This window comes from Juglans regia, chromosome 16, assembly GCF_001411555.2.
Source record: "Juglans regia cultivar Chandler chromosome 16, Walnut 2.0, whole genome shotgun sequence".
Classification (NCBI taxonomy): domain Eukaryota; kingdom Viridiplantae; phylum Streptophyta; class Magnoliopsida; order Fagales; family Juglandaceae; genus Juglans; species Juglans regia.
This window is the reverse complement of record NC_049916.1, coordinates 26,676,518-26,697,380: the sequence shown is the minus strand read 5'-3', so window position 1 is coordinate 26,697,380 and position 20,863 is coordinate 26,676,518. Positions and strand designations below refer to the sequence as shown.

The following is a 20,863-nucleotide window of genomic DNA, read 5'->3' as shown; positions in this document are numbered from 1 at the left end:
AAGGTGTGTGCGTTCACATCTGAGCTTTTGACTGATCATTAGGGAAGGGACTTTAGTAGAACCAATTAACGGTGGTTGTTGTAGTTTTGAATTAAGTAAAATAGTCGGTGTTGATCTTTTTCATGTAGAGAGTTCATCTTCGAATTGAGTACTTCTTGACCAACATGAGGTAATTATGGGGCTGATTATGCATTTTAACTATCTTGAAGTTGAATTTAATGCAGGCTGCTTAAGGTTATGTCTAGATGTCAAAGATCGAATTAATTCAACTCAAATCAATAATGATAGGATTTATTATTTTTTTATTTTTTTATAAAAAGTTAAACTCGTCTCAATTTATTTTATATATCCTCTCAATTTAAGAACGAACAAGTACTTAAACAATGTATTTTTATTATAAAAATCTTGTATTTAGAAGAGTAATTAGTTATTTTTTAATTATCAAGTAATATGAAGAAGAGTAATATTATGGACGAGTCTCAAATGCACGAGGCTTGTGCATACCTTTTGTAAGAAAGTAAATATTATCGAAAAAATTGAGTTTTTCACATTTTTTATTATAAAATCTAATTTTTTTACAAAATGCCTATACAAGATTTGTAACACCCAGCCTTTTAGGCCCAAGCCATTGAAAGCCCATCCTGTTTAAACACATTGTTAAGTCCCATAGGGTTGGTCACCCTATTCTTCTCCCCTCCCTGCACTGAGACGCCCAATTTCTATTTTCCCTCTCTCACTTTTAGTTATGCACGTTTTTTCCTATTTTCCCTCCCCATGCACTTCACCCAACTCCACAACTACTCCCACCCCTTCTCTGTGCCTCGCTCCACCATAGATCCTCCATATTTCCACCTTCTCCACGCCTTTTTTAATATGTTTTCTAATCACCCCTAAACAGATTACTCTCACTTGTTAGTCTCTCTCTCTTCTTCTCCCCTGCGATTTTTGGGTCTGCCGTCACCTAAAGTTTCACTTAATTTTCCTTGTTTTCCATCGCCAATCACAACACCACCATCCACACTAATCCACCACATGCACCTCCACACCAACCCCTTCCTAAACACCACTTTAAGAGACCTAATTGCCAAGAAGCCACATGGGAACCACCACTTGAAGCCACAGTTAACCATGCATGAGTTACACCACGCCAAAAGCAAACCAAGTCATCGTGTATGCAGGATCTGATTAAGTCCCTAAGTAGGTAACCCATCAGGCGCCACCCTCCAACCACCTTGAAAATAGACCAAGCACACGGCTCAACTCATACACAAATACCTATGTTTTAGGCAAGCCGAAACAAAGTACAATTCATTCCCCAAGCACGGCAAAAATATTTAGCAACCTCGCAAGCCTCCTTAGCCACCCAACTCTACAGAAAACGCCACCCAAGCCTCCACCATACGACAGCCACAATTCAATCACCGTAGGCCTCCGTCGTTACACAACTCTCTCTCTCTCTCTCTCTCTCTCTCTCTCACACACACACACACACTCATTACATGGTTAACCACCCAACTTGGCCATCAACCACCCACCCGCCGTCGAGACCTCTTCGTAGTCGAGGCTCCACCACCGCAAGACGCTCATTTTCTCTCTCCATGTGTAAATTCTTTCTCTCAGTAAGTTAATCCGCCCAACACTCTTTCTCTTTCTTGTGTGTTGCTCTCAATTGAAAAGTAACTTATATACGCTATAACCCTTATGGGTACAAAGACCTTTAATATTAATTACCTGCATATCCTCTAATCCATGGAAATAGCAATTTGGATTTACAAATTTTATCCTCTCCCTGTAGTAATTAGACATGATTGTTAAATAGGCACGTACCTTGTTACAAAACTACTTTTTTCAAGTGGGTTTGAACTAGGCCTTGCTTATATGTGGGCTAAACTATCAGTGTTTTGAAGGGAGAAGTCGTGTTGCAATTTTTGTAGTCCAAGACAAGGATGATTTAGCTACTATTTTTAGGCTCATAATATTCCTGCGTTAGAATTGTGGGTTTTCTATTAGTTAGATTGGGGATGTGCTTTAGCATATTATTAACGTGTTAGTGAAAATTTTCTGGTTTTGATTATGATATTGCTAGAATTCGAGATCAAAGTTTAAGAAATTCTTTACAATAGTCAAGTAAGCGGGATTCCTATGCTAAAATTTGTATAAAAATAAAATTAACTAAAGTTGATTTGTGAAAAATATGCATGATATGTTTTGAAAAAAATTGTGAAAACAACCTCAATTATATGTTTTGCATTACTTATGAAATATGTATAAAATATAAAGCATTTTCTTACATTACTGGTGTGGACATGAGCAAAAAATTTAGCATTCTGTTTTTTAACTATGCAAAAATAGTGAATATAAAATTTAAAAATTTGTAATTGTTATATGAACATGCTCTTAATCTGTTTCGATATGTGAAAATAATATGAATCTGTTCAGTACTCTGTTTGATATGATATGGTATATGAAAAACATTTGAGATGACATTCTAATTTTGTTCTGATTTTGTTTCTGGTTCTGATGTTGTTATATGATTGGTACCAACATCTCTGATATGAGTGCACTCACTTTGGAAATAAAGTGATTTTTCTACATGGTTTTTCTTGTGTGCACACTTGGAGTTCCGAGAATGAATAATATAACTATTCACATTATGGTACCACTTAGTTTGGTCATTGGGGATAGCACAACCCTACCATGGGAGTTAAGCATAGTCTCTAATGTGATATGGTGATATGATATGATAAGATGATGACGTTTAGTCATGCTATGCCAAATGGTTTTTGAATATGAATTGTTTGAAATGTCGTTCTAATATCCTGATAACACATTTTTAAGATCTGTATATTGAGACTATAATGTTTTGTTTCTGCATTTTGAACTCTGTGAAAATACTCATGTTTACATACTAATATGTGTTCTCTACTTACTGAGTTATTGATAACTCACTCCTTATCTCCATAATATTTTCATATATTTTGGATGTTTCAGCTAAGGATCAATAATATAAAGCATAGATAAAGCTATGTGAGTATAGTGGATTAAGCACAAAATGATGCCATGGTTATTAGATAATTTTATTCAATAAATTTGTTGTGTTATGTTGACGTGGTATGTTGAGAAGTTGACATCTATATTAAGAATTTATGGTGTTACTAGTTAATTATTTGGAGTATTTGAGTTAAAATAGTAAGATCTATGTATAATTGATATATTGGAGATTATATTTATACTGTGAGATATGATTTTAGGTGACAGTTGGTACTCTCTGACCTCAGCCGAGACCGGGGCGTTACGAGATTTATACATTTAGAGCATGTATACAATATACATCTTTATTCTATGAATAAGAGTATGAAAGGAATAGTTTTAACATACTTCGTTTTATGCATGAGTTGAAGTATGACGTGAATTAATAATCTTACTTGGATCGCTCTCTGGTTGAGACCACCATTTTATTCGGCAACAGCCCATGGGGCCATTCCTCCACTAGTATCCACTGCTTAAGTACCGGAATGGCTAGACCCAGCTGGACCCACATTGCCAATGGGCAGCCACGTTTACGGACCGAATGTGCATATTTTGGTCCGCTTACTCAAATAGAATTGCGGCCCAAAAGCATTTCAGAACGTACAAACCTACCCTGATTTGTAGTGCCACTTATCATATAATAATTTATTGAATAATGTTACATACAGTCGTACAATATATAAATATTATATAATTACTTTGAAAAAAATAGGATCTACTATTAAAAAAATTTTCTTTTTTTTTATATGGATCTCATATTTATTCATTTTTTTTAAATTGATTGTACGACGCTTACGCTCTCATAACTGCAACTATCATTTTTCTAATCTATTTTATACGTCTCTCTCTTATATTTTGTATACTCAAATTGAAATAATTAATTGTAACGATTTTGTTAGTATATAGATATAAATTTATAATAATAAGAATACTAGCTATGTGTATGAATAATGTTACTCTTCGTCTTAAACTTTGTTATCTTCAATTACAGATGACGATATGTCAATAGTTTATTCTATCAACCACTTAAATGACACCAATTTAAAATCTACCGCATCATCAAATGTGACTAAGAATGATAAAGACTCCTATAGATATTCTTCTCTTAGAGCATCTTTGTTGGTGTAGCCAAATGTGAATGCAATCCAAAGTTTGGCTAATAATTCCTTTAAAATGTCTACATTGAAGGAGTCAAAAGGCCTATATTTTACATAAAAACTACGGTAAATTTCCATACTTGTATGGTTGTCCCTCCAATTGATTAGTTTATGTTATTTTTTCTCTCCTCACACTCATATATTAAAAGATATATATTAAATAGTAGATAAAAAATTAGAGAAACTAGAATAAAATATTTTATTATAGAAAGTGGTATGGCTAATTTAAGATTAAAATTTTGAATGGATAGACAAAAGATAAAATGTTACATTTTATCCAAAACTTTACTAAAATTTTGACAACACTAATGTGAATGCTCTAGTCTTGGGGGTTAGTTTTCGTTTGGATATTGAGATGAGATTAAATGAAAAATTTATAACTAGTTGTGAACGGTAATAAAATAATTTGAGTTAACATGTTTTATAGAGTTTTGAGAAATGTGAGAGAACAAATTGAATAAAAAAAATTATAAAAAGTTAAAATGTTATGGTAATTTTTTTTAAAAAAAAAAATTAAATTATTTGTTATGTTTTTTTATTTGGAAGTTTAAAAAATTTATAATAATTAGATAATGATTAAATAAAAAATTTGAAATTTGCAATTAAAAAAATATTTATAAATTAAAATAAAATTAGACGAGTTGAGACATCTAGAGCATCCAAACGGGTAGCTTCCACCGCGCGCCTTTCTTGACTGTTGGCGCTAAAGTCAAACAAGACCGTTTCGTCGCCGGGATTAATGTATGTACACTGGTGACCTTAATGCAACGTGATGTTTGGTGTAACGACAGTCAGTCAAACATATACTTGGTAATTTATTTGAGTCAATATTTCTAAACAAATATTTGAATTTCGAATTTTTAGGATGAATTTAGATGTTGAAGTGAGTTGAGTTGAGTTGAATTGAGATGATAAAATATTATCAGAATATTATTATTTATTATTATTATTATTATTTTAAGATTTAAAAAAGTTAAATTATTTATTATATTTTATGTTAAGATTTGAAAAAATTATAATGATAAGTTGAGATGAGCTAAGCCTTAATTTTCTACACTTTCTACACGCAAGTTGCGATTGGGTCCTACTCCTACTAATTTGTTTAGGTTGTCCCTATAGTGCTATGTTTGGATTTATATATTTTAATTTATTGTCTCCATTATTGCGATTTCTTAAAATAATAATAAAAGTGAGGACATGAACTTCGTACATCCTCTTTAAAAGAGGAATCAAATTAAATGCCCACAAGATCATTGACTTGTCCTTCCCATATGACAAGGAGGAAAGAAGATATTGCTTAAAACATAGACTTTTTTTTTGGTTAGTTTGTTTAGATAGAATTAAAGTTAAAAATTAAATAAAATATTATTAAAATATATTTTTTAATATTATATTATTTTATAATTTTAAAAAAATAAATTGTTTAGTATTTTATACTAGAATTTAAAAAAATATAATGATTATATAATATGAGATGAATTGAATAAAATTATAAAAACAAATGAGATGAAATAAATAAAGAAAAATGCCGGTTAGCAAAATAATTGAAATCATTATATTTATATTTATTTCCCACCAATCATTATATTTATTTTTTAAGTTAAAAGATGGTGTAATAAGTTTTTATTTTTGTATAAAGTATTCATTTGATATGAGTGATGGTAGTTAATAAAATTGAGATTGATATAATGAAAAATAATATTTGCAGTCATAAGGTGTGTAAGTCAAAAAAATAATATTTGTAGTCATTGACTGTGTAAACCTTGCATACGTTTTTTGAAAAAAATAAAATATGTAATTAAAAAAATAATATTTGCACTTCCTTAAAATTGTAAATATAATTTCTCATTATATCAATGCAAAATAATCCCTAATTAATGGTTACTAAGGATTAAATAGATGAAAAATTATATTTATCATTCTTACACCACACACAATACATAATTTTTTTTTTCTTATCAAATTTGTGGTGTATAGATGATAAGTAGAATGACTCAATTAGTTTAGTACAAATAAAAAATAAAATAAAACACGCGTGGTGTGTGGTGTAGGATGATGTGTAGTAAAGTCCTAAATTTTACTATTTAATCAAGTAAACGATATAATTAATTTATCAGAACAATGAATTTGATTGATCGACCTTGCAACCATATTTGATAGACCATTTTTTTTTTTTGGTTGGATATAATTTTATTAATTATTAATTATTTATTGGATGATATAAAACTTTACATGCCATTGTAATCAGAATTCATACATGAATACCAATTTTTAGTAAGATAATGGCACGAAATGATTTTGTGTTCATATTTTTAAATTATCTAGTAATTAGTCGCTCACTCATATAACATGTATAGAAAGCTATTATAATTTGCTCCTAGAGTTTTGCATGATTTAATTATTAACTACTAAAAACTAGACATAATAGATAGAATATGAAGAATTAGTAAGTAAAATTATGAAGTTGGTTACGCTTGGCTAGTGAGGTATTCTGTATTTTTAGATATTTTATAAATAATAGTAAAAAAGTAATAATAAAATATTGAATATTATTGAAAATTAATAATAAAATAATAAATAGTAGTGAGGTATTTTGAAAATATGGAGTACTCAAACTAGGCTTTACAATTTTAAATTATCCAATATTTATTTATTGATATGAATTTTTAAAATTCTTATAAATAGTAATTGTCAAATTTATGTTAATTTAATATAGGACTGCATGGTAGATAAAGAAATAAAATAAATAATAGGATTGAAATGACTGAACTGGTCATTTATTCCAAAATTATATAAAATATTAAATAATAGATTATTTATTTTAATAAAAGGATAAATTTCATTTCAAATTGAAATGGATGATATCACGTGAGTATATTAATAGAGTTAATTATATTTTATTCTCTCTAACTTTCACTTAATTTATAATGTATTTTTGAAACTAATAATTACATATAAGTAGACTCTCAAATTTTTAAAACCTCACAATCTATCTATTTTCGTCTACTAGTAACGTCAAATCTAATAAAAATTCATTACAAATATATCATTTTTATTTAATATATTATTATTGATCATATAAAATATAAAATAATATATGTTATCAATTAATAATAAATCATTAATTATTAAATTTATTATTAATTGATAATATATTTTATATGATTAATGATAATAAATTAGATAAAAATTATATTTTTATAGTGAATATTTTGTATATGAGCGATACGTGCAGTAAATTTTTCGTTAGATTTAATACTACTTGTAAATGGAATAGGAGATTGAAAAGTTTTAAAAATTTGATCATCTACTTTAATGCAATTATTAATTTCAAAATCACATTGTGAGTGAAATTTTTAAAAGAGCATTAAGTGTAATTAACCATACGAATATCATGTTGGAAAAATTGATGGTCTTTCGTGACTTTGCATGCATTTCTTTTTGGGTTCCGAACAAAATTCCTCCCCAATTCGTTTCCCCGGATCACATGCAAAACAAAATTTTGATTTCTTTTACAAGCAAAAGAAGAAGAAGAACAAGTATTCACAGGATTTGGATTTCGCAGTGTTTCACTCTCTCTTGTAAGTGTACTCGGCGGTTGCTTGGTACTGATTCGGTCAACGTGGAGGCCAAGCGAGTCGATCCGTCAACGTGTCCGAGGACTCTCGAGGAACTGAGGCGATTGATGTGGTTTTAGCTATCCATGAAGTGGTTTGGGACGAGGAAAAAAGAGTTGATGTTATGAATCGGGATTAGAAATAATGGAGCGGCTGAATCTTTCGGTTCCGGTTTGTGCTTTTTTTCTATTGTCAATTCTGGTGATCGGTTTCGTATCAAAGGTCTCTGCTAATGCGGAAGGTGCGTGCTAGTCATGCTTTTATGATGCTTTCTGCTAGTTTTAGATACAGTCTCTACTCTTGAAATTTGAGTGTCTTTGGAATTGTCATTTCTATTTATTGTTGTGTGGTGAATTGAATTCCAAGTTCAAAGGAAATTGAGTTTTATTCGTTTAGTAGTTCTTACTTCTATTTGCTCAGTTGCCAAATAATCCTTAAAGAAAATAAAAGGAAAAAGAAAGAAAGCTTGGGAACTTATATGGATTCCTATTTCTTATATGTTTTTGGATGCATTTGTATCGTGGAATTGAAGGATCATACTAATTTAATTTTGTAAAAAGAAAAAAAAAAACTATTGTGCTGTTTGTAATTATTGGTGATTAGGAAGCTTTGGACTTAAAATTTACTGGGCTTTCTGGGACCGTTTACTCAAGGAGAACCAGCTAGACTTGGTGTGAATTGTTTTAAAGGGTTTTTTTTGTCTCATTATGCACTTGGTGCATAGCCTTACTTGACACTTCAGGAATTTGGGTTCGTTTGTTATCAATTATATACTAAGGAGAGTATATAATTGATAACAATTGCATGATGTTTGGGGCTTTTGATTAAATCTTTCTATAACCCTTATATGTGTTTCCCACTAAGCCAATATAGCATCTAAGATTGCAATTTAAATACTAAGCATGGATAGCCTGTCTAGTTCTACATTTGTGTAGGCTTTAAGTATATCAGTTCCCCCTCCCCCCATTTTATTGTTGGATTAGAATTTCAAATTCAAGGACAGTTTTTCCTTTTCTGGATGCTGGTAAAAAAGTATGGTTTTAACTGGATTGCATGTTAATTACTTGAAAACTGAGTGCTGGCTGTTTGCAATGTCGAGAGAGCTCCCTTCATCATGTTAAGGAAGCTTGGATGATAAATTTTTTACCTTCAATTTTGAATCTACTAATTGATGTGATGATTACCTTACTCATGTAAGACAGGCGATGCCTTGAATGCATTGAAGAACAATTTAGATGATCCTAATAGAGTTCTGCAAAGTTGGGATGCTACCCTCGTGAACCCCTGCACTTGGTTTCATGTAACGTGTGATAGTGAAAATAGCGTGACGCGGGTGTAAGCTTATGTGACTTGCTACTTGTACTTGATGTTACTCTTAAGTTTAAATATTAAAATACGATGATGATACATTGTATCTGTTCCACCCAGTGATCTTGGAAATGCAAATCTGATTGGTCAACTAGTTCCACAACTTGGTTCGCTTCAAAATCTGCAGTACTTGTAAGTCATCTTCATGTTTACACGCTTTAAGGGTAATATTTCCTTCTAGCGTTTTTTTTTTTCATTAACTCAAAGGCAGTGAATGGCTTGGATACCCTTTTGTGCCCTTCATGACTAATGATGGCATGGATGAGCTTGTTATCGATCCTTCATGTAAATATTCCTGTTTACTCCTATAAAATGTCATATACTGTTTTTGTATAAAATATATGTTTAATATATATTCACTTAAAAGTTTCTGGAGACTAAATTCTCAAAGATTTGTCAATATGCAAATTTATTCACGTCTTAAAAGGATGTACATCTTCATGGCTAAAAGATGACATCTTTATTTTATTGTTTTTCCAAGACGTGGTTTAATTATTCGTAGGTTGCATTAGTGTGTTGCTTAAGAGTTGTTCATGCTTTAAGGTACATAGATATCATGATGATTCGGTACATAAGTTTCTCATTTCTCTAGATGCTTAATAGGCTACCCTCCCTATCATTGTTCTCTTATTTTACATTGGTCTTTGTTTAGTATATTGACTTTCTATTGCATTGCATAATGTGTGATATTCATTTTACTCCATTCGTCCCATTTTGTTGACCCTCTATGGGGATTTTAACTTTTCATGGAACATCATTGTCAATTTGTTTTTGTAATTTATTACTTTCCTAATTTTCCCTCATTGTTTTGCATGTTGAGATCATCCTCAAATATTTAGAAGGGCTATTTACCCTCAGTATGCCCAAGAAATGTGACATACTAGTATGTGATATAAGTTTCAATCAGTGGAGACATTGATGTTGCAAGTGGTCACAAATGCATATGAACATCATAATGGGTTACATTTTATATAATTTTCTAGAAACAACATTTTAAAATATGGGGATGCTTTATGGCGGAGGTTGGTAGATACAAAATATGGAATTTTGTGGGGAGAATAATGTACTGATGCTCAAATGAAGTTCAGGGTCCTTGATGTTTTATGTTTTATGAAGGTTCGTAGGGAGGGTGAGAAAAAATTGATATGGAATCCCGCTAGAAGTCATGGCTTTCTAGTAAAATTCTATTTTGAGGTTATGATCAGTTGGATGCAGGTAATTTCTTTCCATGAAGGAAGATTTGGAAAATTAGAGAACTGCTAACAGTGGCATTTTTTTCACTTGGACAGTAGCTCTAGGAAATATTTTGACAAGTAGCAATTTGCAAAAGCTCTCAAACAATAGTTATGGATGGTGTGGTGTGTTTGGATCATTGGTGTGGCCTGTTTTGGGTTTCATGAGTTATGCCCAATAGATGATTTATTGGCATGTTGGAAGGGGTAATTTTAAAGTACTCACTGCGGTGAAATTTGGATGGTAGTTACCTTGTATATGATGTATCATACCTGGTGAGGAGTGCATGGAATTTGAGGGTTGTGAGTTGAAGTTTCTGCTTTTACACTCCCTCTGAGCAAACATTGGATGCCGGTTCTGAGTTGCTTTCTTAAATCCGAGTGAGATTTTGGATCCTTAAACTTTTATATTTTGTTTTTATTTTTTGGTATTTCTCTTGTATGCTTCCCATCTACTAAGTGGTGCCCCCTTAACTTGTTTTTCTGGTTAATGAAGTACTTATAGAAGATAGATTTTCATCTAGAATGCAAATGGTTGATATGATATTGGTCTAGCCACTTGTACATTTTTGTGGCAATAATGCAGCTCTTTGCACATTCACCTGCCGACTACCTGTTTTGTTGTTCAAGAGTTATAGCAAAAAATGCACTTTGAGAGTGGATGTTCTCGATTTCATTGGTGGATTACATCTTTCAATATTCAACACCATGTATATGTTGTAGTCAATACTTTTTTCCATCTATCTCAGGAATGGCTGTCTAGCTGTGCCCGTGGTTGTATATTTAGTTGCACATATATTTTCTTTGTTCTCTTTTTCTACAGATCTTTAAATCATCTTGTTCTGACAGGGAACTTTATAGTAATGTTATAAGCGGAACAATTCCGGATGAGCTTGGGAATTTGACAGACTTGGTGAGCTTGGATCTTTACTCGAACAATTTAAGTGGACCCATTCCAACCACATTGGGTGACCTTTCAAAACTTCGATTTCTGTATGACCATCTATCCTTCATCTTATGGTCCAAGTCAATATATTCATTTATTTTTTCTTGATCTTTCTTAGCTCACCTGCCTAAGAACATGTATCATGATGAACTAAAACATGGCTAAGTGGCCTTGGATAGAAGTTTTCTTCTAACTATAATTAGAATCTTTTTTACCTAAACTATCCGCATTGTGGTAAATACTTAGGGCCACTGGAGGGGTAGCTCAGCTGGTCAGGCCTTGGGTTTGCTCCCCAATGGTCACCAGTTCGAGTCCCCTTAAGGCCACTGGAGGTTTACTTGGTAGTTAACTTCAGGGCCCCATGGGATTAGTCGTGGTGCGCACAAAAGCTAGCCCGGACACCCATGGTTATCAAAAAAATAATAATACTTAAACTCGCACACACATGCAGACATGTGTATGAAGTGAGATAAGGTATTGAAAATCATTAACTGGAACAATAAAAAGTTGCCCAGCCCAAATATTGCTGGTTCTAACTCCAAATTTGTATATCCTTATTGTAGAATAGATTCTGATGGAAATATCATTGCACTGGCAGATAAAAACTAAATAAAAAAGGTGAACCTGTGGTCGGAACTCCAAAGGCAACATGCTCTGGTATCATATAATTGCTATTGGTGTTTGCCATATAATGGTGCTCAAAATGCTGTTTAGATTTGGGAGGCTTTAGATATAGTACAGCATAGAAAGTAATACCACTATGCTAAATTCTGCACATAAAGTGTGAGAAGTTGGGTCGTTAATTTTAGGTGATAATGCCCATCAATGTGTTAATTTATGGCTTCATTTTTATTATGATATTAGAGGGCATTTATGTACTTGCACTATGTGAGGTTAAATAGTACAACTTGGAGAAACCTAATTTTAGAGTTCTCTTTCCGAACAAGTCATCTTTCTCTTATCTTCTCTTTCTTACTTTCCTTTCTCTTTTCTTATTATATTGTTCTAACTTGGTATTTGTGCAAAAATCCTGGCAAACAATTCTGAAAAAACCGTGGAAAACACTTCTCATTATCCATTTATCGATGCTTCCTAGTTGTTGACATATTCAGAACTGTCTGGCACCTTTCCTCTTTTCTTCCCTCTCCCAAGCTGCTGCTTCTTCTTCTCTCTTTCTCCTTTCTCATCTTTGCCACCTTTACTCGTCTTATCTCTTTGAGCTTTCTTTTCTCTTCATGTTGCTTCCCTGCTTCTTCTTCTCCCTCTTAAGATGTCTTAATCATCCTGCATCAGTTGCTGTTTGAGGTCTTCATCCATGTCATTAATTAAGTATAACAGCTTTAGGGTGGAAAGTCGCAGATGTAAGGAGCATGTTTTGACCCGTTTATGATATATATATATATAAATTAAACAGAACTGTTTGGCCGAGTTGTTTAGCTCACACTTTATTTTACCTACATCGTTTAATGTTGTCACCTCCCACTTGCACACTCAACACATGCATTATGTTAGTCTCATATGATCAATGAAAAGAGACTAATGCTTAACTAGAATTCAAGTAACGTGTTATTCAAGCTGGATTACACCTATTAATCATAGCTGGATGTAGCATGTGATCAAGTGTGATTACAGAAACATCGACATTCTACAGTGATTCTTGTTCTGAATCAGTATCATGTTGATTGTGTGTACATATTGGCCATATAACTGATGGATAAAACAGTTGTTTTGGCAATGCAATAACATTTTGGTTTTCTGTAAAATAACAGTATGTATTTTGTGAAATAGGCGTCTCAACAACAACAGCTTGATAGGAGAAATTCCTATGTCTTTAACTAATGTTACATCACTGCAAGTCCTGTGAGTATAATCTTGATGTCTAATTTTTTCATGATTAAATAAGTTTATTTTGTTTTCTCACCATGAAACACATTGCAAAAATGTGACATTATCTTCTTTCCCTATCAAATGCAGAGATCTATCAAACAACAATCTAACAGGAGATATTCCAGTTAATGGTTCCTTTTCATTATTTACTCCTATCAGGTGTTGTGATTTTTTTTTTCTATTTTCCTTGGTAGCATTCTTGATGGCTGATCCAAATTCTTACGAGTTCTTCAGTTGTTGATGGCTTGATCCAAATTTTGCAGTTTCAAAAATAATCGACTTAATAATGTTTCAGTTCCTCCCACTTCTCCTGTTCCTCCACCTCCACCAGTTTCTTCTCCAGGTGCGTTATTAACTATGTTTCCATCATCAATATAAACTCTAATTGTATTGATGATGCCTTTTTTAGCTCTTTGGTTTTCTCTTACATATTTTAGAAACTGTTTTTTGGCATTTTGACTTTGTTCCCTTAACAATGATCTCACATACAACTCGCCAAGTTTTGCAATATATCCACTTCCATTTTTCCTCCGTTTTATCCTGATTTAATACAAGTTTGAAGGATTCATGTGCAATCAATGTCTTTGGTAGCAACTGTTTGGAAATGGATTGTATGTGCAATTAATGCCTCAGCAAAGGTGGGTTGTTCTGTTTCAAAACCTTTTGATGGTGGCTTTATCTCAGATCTGATTCAAGTCTGCTGGAGCTTGAAGAGCATCTTCATACCACATACCATTCATCCCCCCTTCCCCTAGGCCCCTTGGCTCCCTCCTCAGTGAGGAAAAGGAGAAAGTTGACATTGGTTGGACAGTCGGACTGAACTTTTGGGGATTAATATTTGATAAGTCTGTTTCACCCAACATAGAAGGGGGAGAGAGAAAGTAGGATGATGCTATCCAAGTTAATTTTGAAGTACTCTAGAATGTATATCACAGCTAGGTTGAAGTCTCCCAAAAATCATGAGACCAATGATGAGGTGAGGAGGGAGTTAACATTTTATGTTGTCTGATCAAATTCCGAATTGTTTCAGGTAGTTCCACTGGAGCAATTGCTGGAGGAGTTGCTGCTGGAGCTGCTCTGCTTTTTGCTGCCCCTGCAATTGCACTTGCTTGGTGGCGTCGAAGAAAGCCACAGGATCATTTCTTTGATGTTCCTGGTTCGTGAGTCAATAATTGTTTTCTTTTGTTGTTGCAGATGGATCTCTTTCTTACTGGTTTGTTTTTGCAGCTGAGGAAGATCCAGAAGTTCATCTGGGCCAGCTTAAAAGGTTTTCTCTGCGTGAGCTGCAAGTTGCATCAGATAGCTTTAGCAACAAAAGCATTCTGGGAAGGGGTGGATTTGGTAAGGTTTACAAAGGACGCTTGGCTGATGGCTCTTTAGTAGCAATAAAAAGACTTAAAGAGGAGCGTACCCAGGGTGGGGAGTTGCAGTTCCAAACAGAGGTAGAAATGATTAGCATGGCTGTGCATCGTAATCTGCTTCGTCTACGTGGTTTTTGCATGACACCAACAGAACGATTGCTTGTTTATCCGTTAATGGCCAATGGAAGTGTAGCATCATGTTTAAGAGGTACTCTTGTTAGCTTCTTTTCTGTATCATACTCTTTTTTCTGTATTATCAAATGTTTTATTTGATTTCATGCAACATGTTTTACTTTTATATATTCCCAGTTTACCAATTTTGCATGTGACATTAACTTGCCATCTTGGTTAGATTTCAAGTGTAAAATCCTACATATGTTTCAGTCTTGAGCTAATTCGAGAAAAAAAAATGGAAATAATCAATGATTTATTGTATGGGTAAAAAGTTTGTACTTCTTATGGGCTCTACATCCAAACAAATTGTTCATGCTTAAGAATGACACTAATTATATCTCAGACACCCATGCACACACCAGAATAAATTTCAAATGTTATGTGGCCTGTTGTTCTTTTAATTTTCAATTGTCCTCTCATGATTTTATCTATGCATTTTTTAGAACGTCCGGAATCACAGCCCCCCCTTGATTGGCCCAAACGGAAACGCATTGCATTAGGATCTGCAAGGGGGCTTGCTTATTTGCATGATCATTGTGATCCTAAAATCATTCACCGTGATGTAAAAGCTGCAAACATATTGTTGGATGAAGAGTTTGAAGCAGTTGTTGGAGACTTTGGGTTGGCTAAACTGATGGATTACAGAGATACTCATGTCACTACTGCTGTACGTGGCACAATTGGGCATATAGCACCTGAGTACCTCTCAACTGGAAAGTCTTCAGAGAAAACTGATGTTTTTGGGTATGGGGTCATGCTTCTTGAACTGATAACTGGCCAAAGGGCTTTTGATCTCGCTCGGCTTGCAAACGATGATGATGTTATGTTGCTTGATTGGGTACGTAAATCAGATCTTCACATCACGGATTTGCTTGTTAGGAATAATATCATTTGACGACATATTAGCAATGTTTTATTGACTTTACATGGTATTAGAATCTTTTCTTGGGTAGCTCAATCTCAAATGAAGAATCTTTTTTTCGTATTAATTTCTGAGGTTATTTGAACTGCCTGACATTAGTTTTGACCATTCAGGTGAAAGGACTTTTGAAAGATAAGAGGTTGGAAACATTGGTCGATCCGGATCTGCAGGGTAACTATATCGATGATGAGGTGGAGCAGTTGATCCAAGTGGCGTTACTTTGCACACAAGGCACCCCGATGGAGCGGCCCAAGATGTCAGATGTCGTTAGAATGCTTGAAGGTGATGGATTGGCAGAAAGATGGGAGGAGTGGCAGAAGGAGGAGGTGTTCCGTCAAGACTTCAATAATATGGCCCACCCAAATGCTGGTTGGATCATAGACTCCGCTTCCCACATCCCTGCGGATGAATTATCGGGTCCTAGATGACCCTTTCTTGGCTCCATTCTTGGCATACCTATAAATTTTATCCTGGAGGCCCCTTTTCTATTTGGGTTTTATATTTACCGTATATGTGCATATGATTTTTCTTCTATTCCTTTCTTTTCTCTCCCACTCTCTCTTTTTGTGTATTTCTAGTGCCAGTGTACATGTGGGAGTTTTAGATACTGAGTTGAAATTAAATGAGTTAAAATGAAAGTTGAAAGTTAAATAAAATATTATTAGAATATTATTTTTTAATATTATTATTATTTTAAAATTTGAAAAAGTTGAATTGTTTATTATATTTTATATATAAATTTAAAAAAATTATAATAATTAAATAATATGGGATGAGATATTTTTTGTACAACTCTTCTATACATAGTCGCCCTATGCAGGCGCCTTGCAGTCGGTCAGGCCATGTCACCTAAAAAAAAAAACATTATTCAAGAGGTCTGCACAAGGGATCGTTCCAGAACTTCGACGACGACTGCAAGTTGCTTGGAAGTCTGCTCAACGATGTCTTGTAGTGCAAAGTCGGAGGCAAATTCATGGAGATAGTTGAGAGGAACCGTACTCTCGCTCAGGTCCTCTGCCTTGGCCCATTATCCCGTATTTGCTTCTATCTACCAGTCGCTCTTCTAGTTCTGTAAATCTTATTGCTTGTTACGTTGTTTTTTCTTCTTGGATTTTTCTGAGTTTCTGCTTAGTTGCTGAGAAAACAGAAGAAAATAAATAAAACAAAGCAGGAAATGGATTTCACACTTTTATGATGTTTTGGCGTCGAAAGAAAAAAAATATAAAATCTCCACTGAAACAGTTGTACTAAGCTTAGTAGTATTGTTGTGGAATTTTTAGTTGTAGGATAATTCTCAGGTTTTCAAATTGGTGTTGTTTTTTCCACTTACTTTCCTCACATTTTCTTAGAAACCAAAAATTGAGGATTAAATTCAAAAACAAAAAATACAGAAAATAAGAAGAAAAAACAAAGGAAATAAGAAAGTGAAACGTACGAGAGGAATCGGGTGAGTTCACGCTTGTAAACGAGCTGCTGCAAGCGGACACATTGAAACCAACTCACTTTTTCAGACTAATTCTTCAGTCTCTCTAGTTTTCCTCTCTTCATCTTCCCCATGAAATCAACGATCTGTACAGATTTGCCTACCCTTCTTTTTTCCCACATGACGACCCGTACATCTCACCCCTCTCACTCATTCAATATGGAAGTTGGAGGCCAATCTTTAATTTTCCCACCTCTCTCCTTGGGTTCTTGCACTCCATTTTACATCTTACATTTTTTTTTCTTTAGAAGTATGAAATTTGCTGCAATCCTTTGCAACTTGGCGACGAACTTATGATTCAAGCGAAGTGCGGCGTAGTTTTGGTTTTTATACAAAATGGTGCATTTTTTTATTTTTCACGTAAGCAGCCGTTTGCAAGCCGTTTGCCCTATGCGACTGTATTCAGTATTTTACTTTTTTGTATCTAAATATCGCAAGCTCGCAGCTCATGCCTGTTGTGGTGTCTGGTGGATTACCACACCTAACAAACGGGCAGGAAAGGGCCATGGAAGTACCACCATTTGTTATATGATGTACTAATGAGTAAATGAATAATTACAGTTCTATTTTCTTCTTTAGAACCTTGCTTTCTTTGCTATGGGTGATTTTTATAGAATTTCGTTTAGATATAAGAAGTGTTTGATCTTATCTTATTTAATTATTATAATTTTTTAAAATTTTCACACAAAATAAAATAAATAATTTTATTTTTTAAAATTTTAAAATAATAATAATATTAAAAAATAATATTTTAATAATATTTTATTTAATTTTTATCTTAATTTATTTTATCTCAACTCACTATTCAAACAGCAACTAAATCACACTAGGCATTCATAAGTTACAATAAACCACCTCCACCCTGCAATTTGCCTTCATCCTCCACAGACTTGTTTAAATGACTTTGAAACACCATATATACGGCGTCGTATTGTGGCGTCCTTTTATTTGAGAGGTACTAAGCTGGTAGTATACAGGACAGGGTTGCACAACCTAATATCTACCCGCAATGTTCTTCGATCTTTGAACCCTAACCCGACATAACCCCTCCACCGCCTCTCATCTTCTCTGCCCCTTAAGAACCTCAATCGGCATGTGAATATATTCTGTTCCTTCTTCTTTTCCCGGTCGTATCCAAGATTCGCTTCTAGGGTTTGCAAGGAAAAAAAAAAGAATTGTGAAAAAACGACAGTTTCTTGTTAGTCTTATATGATGACGGATTCGTGGTGAGGTTCTTAGGTCGGAGTTGTACACCCTCTGATTTTGTGATTTATTATGTGCTGAAATTCATATTTCTTTTATGGACACATCGATTGGATTATTCTTCTTGTTTCGATCATCTCCATTTCGTATTTTTACCCTCTTATTTGAATTAAAGTCTCTGTATTTTTACCAAGAGAATGAATGCTCTTTCATATACAAGTATGTGAGCAATCAAAATGAACGTGCCAGCTTACTACATGCAAGACTGATAGCCTTAAGTTACGGGTACAGAATCAGATTGTCGTGGACAGGATCTTCACTGACAGCCTTGAATCTTCCTCGCATGCCTCCAAACGCGGTGCAGTATGCTGCTCCAAGTAGTGTTGGGCTTCCTGTACCCCCACCTACGCCACCAGTCATGCCCATGGCTGCTTCGGTTCGGCCACCTTCGCCTTCAATGCCAATGACTTCTGGACAGCAATCTCTTTTGGTCAATTAACCACCCTCAATGCCACCATCAATATCTATGAATGCCCCCAGTATGCATGTACCACCTCCACCTGGTTCACAGTTTGCATGCTCCTATGCCAGTTCCCCAAACTTATGTTCCTCTTCCTGTACACCCACTTACCATACGTATGATGCCTCCGTCGCCGTTGCCTCAAGGAATGCCTCCACCACCACCACTGAGGAAGCTCCTCCACCGCTTCCGGATGAACCAGAGCCAAAGAGGCAGAAGCTTGATGATTCTTTTCTTATTCCGGATGACCAGTTTCTTGCTCAACATCCGGTACGTGGAATCTTTGTCCTTGCCCTTTTCCCTATTATAAACCTACAAATATCTTTTTTTTTTTTCAATGGTTTCTGGGATTGAGATTGATTTTAATTTTGCAGGGGCCTGTTCGTATCTCCGTGTTTGTTCCCAATGTTGAGGAAGGAAATCTCAAAGGGCAGCTTCTGGAGATAACAGTGCAGTCCTTATAAGAAACCGTTGGCAGTGTAAAGGAGAAAATTGCAGGAGAGATCCAGCTTCCTGCCAATAAGCAAAAACTGAGTGGAAAACCTGGCTTTCTCAAGGGCAATATATCGTTGGCATATTAAAATGTTGGAGTAGGAGAAACACTAGCCCTTTTCTTTAAGAGAGCGCGGTGGTAGAAAAAAATGAACAGCTTCCATGACCAGGACATTCGAGGTGGCTGTTGAATATATCACGTTACCACTCTCAATTCCATGTTTAACTGCTGAGCATTATTTTTCTATCTTCATTGATGTTGTCTTGCAAAAGGTTACTGGTCATGTATCTTTAGGATGCCTTTATGAATCTATTATTTTTTGTCTTTAATCTAATTACAAGTATGCTGTCTTCTACAGGTCCAGCTTGTTAGGTGGGTCTCTCTTAAGAATAAATATAGATAGAAATTATTATTAAAAGTATATATTTTACACATGATATGGATTTAAACCACACATCTCTTTAAATGATCGTCGGAAACAATTAATTAAAAGCAATTAAATAGTAAATATTAAGTGTGTAGTGCTATAATAACTGCTCTAACATTACTCACCTCTTAAAAGGGCAATGGGCAGTTGACGACGAGTTCCTTTTGCTTAGACTACTTCGTTTGGGATTTCTGTGCCACCTCTCTCTCTCTCTCTGTCTCTCTGTATGTATGTGTGTATATATATATATATATATGTCTCTCAAGCAGGCTGTAGAGTTCTTCCAGTTTTCCATTTCTGATTTAGCATTATTTATTGTTCTTGTTTTCACAGCTCTGACGGCAGGCAGCTATTTACACTGCCGGGGGACTGCAGTAACTGGAGGCAGCAGATAAATTCTTAATTTTTATTGTATCGCTCTAATTGGTAGAAAAAACAACAAAGATGTCATCCCTTTCTGTACAAAAATACAAGCCAGGAGCTGAGAAGATTTTCTTATATTTTCCGAAGATGATTATAATTTATTTTAACATTCATCATTGGAGATATTTGGGGTGATTCAACAGGATTGAAATGCCAACTTCTTATGAAAAACTATAGTTATTTTTCTTCCCAAGCACTCTATATTGAATAGATTCATAGATGGTGGCGTCTTACATATTTTTCTTTTTTCCCCTCAAGCTATTTTATTTTCCTTTTAAGAGCTAGTTTAGATTTAAAAAGTATTTCATATCATCGTATTATTATAATTTTATTAAATTTTTATATAAAATATAATAAAGAATTTAATTTTTTAAAATTTTAATTAAATTTTTTAAATTTTTAAATAATAATAATATTAAAAAATAATATTTTAATAATATTTTATTTAATTTTTAATTTTAATTTAAAAACTATTGATCTCATATCTAATCTAAATGAGTTCTAATTATAGAATTGTAAATTTATCTCACTTAATAAAAGTAAAATGACATCCTATACTTAATATGAACAGTAAATTACTGTTCATGTGAAGAAACATGGGCTGTTTTTAAGTTGATTTC

At 33.8% G+C, this 20,863-nt stretch overlaps 2 protein-coding genes across 3 annotated transcripts; both read left to right on the top strand.

Moving 5' to 3' along the window:
* The first annotated feature begins 7,590 nt into the window (after nt 1-7,590).
* Nucleotides 7,591-16,370, top strand: LOC109013394 (BRASSINOSTEROID INSENSITIVE 1-associated receptor kinase 1-like). Of its 2 annotated transcripts, none has more exons than XM_018995463.2 (11): nt 7,591-8,045; nt 9,007-9,139; nt 9,233-9,304; nt 11,254-11,397; nt 13,139-13,210; nt 13,325-13,396; nt 13,501-13,580; nt 14,268-14,393; nt 14,465-14,806; nt 15,216-15,610; nt 15,808-16,370. In XM_018995463.2, the coding sequence occupies exons 1-11, from the start codon at nt 7,949-7,951 to the stop codon at nt 16,120-16,122; spliced, it is 1,848 nt and encodes a 615-aa protein (XP_018851008.1). In that variant the 5' UTR covers nt 7,591-7,948; the 3' UTR covers nt 16,123-16,370. The 2 variants fall into 2 exon arrangements, with proteins under 2 accessions (XP_018851008.1, XP_018851009.1); XM_018995464.2 differs by having other exon boundaries at nt 7,935-8,045; nt 9,003-9,139.
* Nucleotides 16,371-18,176: 1,806 nt separating this feature from the next.
* On the top strand, nt 18,177-20,393 carry LOC109013428 (probable splicing factor 3A subunit 1). The gene is made up of 3 exons (XM_018995516.2): nt 18,177-19,170; nt 19,275-19,572; nt 20,154-20,393. Exons 1-2 carry the CDS (start codon nt 18,889-18,891, stop codon nt 19,362-19,364), a joined length of 372 nt encoding a protein of 123 aa, XP_018851061.1. The 5' UTR covers nt 18,177-18,888; the 3' UTR covers nt 19,365-19,572; nt 20,154-20,393.
* The last annotated feature ends 470 nt before the right edge of the window (nt 20,394-20,863 follow it).

Coding starts and splice junctions, on each gene's coding strand:
- LOC109013394 (XM_018995463.2), top strand. CDS start 7,949: ATGGAGCGGCTGAATCTTTCGGTTCCGGTTTGTGCTTTTTTTCTATTG. Junction 8,046..9,006: donor GGTCTCTGCTAATGCGGAAG/GTGCGTGCTAGT, acceptor CATGTAAGACAG/GCGATGCCTTGAATGCATTG. Junction 13,581..14,267: donor TCCACCAGTTTCTTCTCCAG/GTGCGTTATTAA, acceptor GAATTGTTTCAG/GTAGTTCCACTGGAGCAATT.
- LOC109013428 (XM_018995516.2), top strand. CDS start 18,889: ATGCCACCATCAATATCTATGAATGCCCCCAGTATGCATGTACCACCT. Junction 19,171..19,274: donor AGTTTCTTGCTCAACATCCG/GTACGTGGAATC, acceptor TTAATTTTGCAG/GGGCCTGTTCGTATCTCCGT.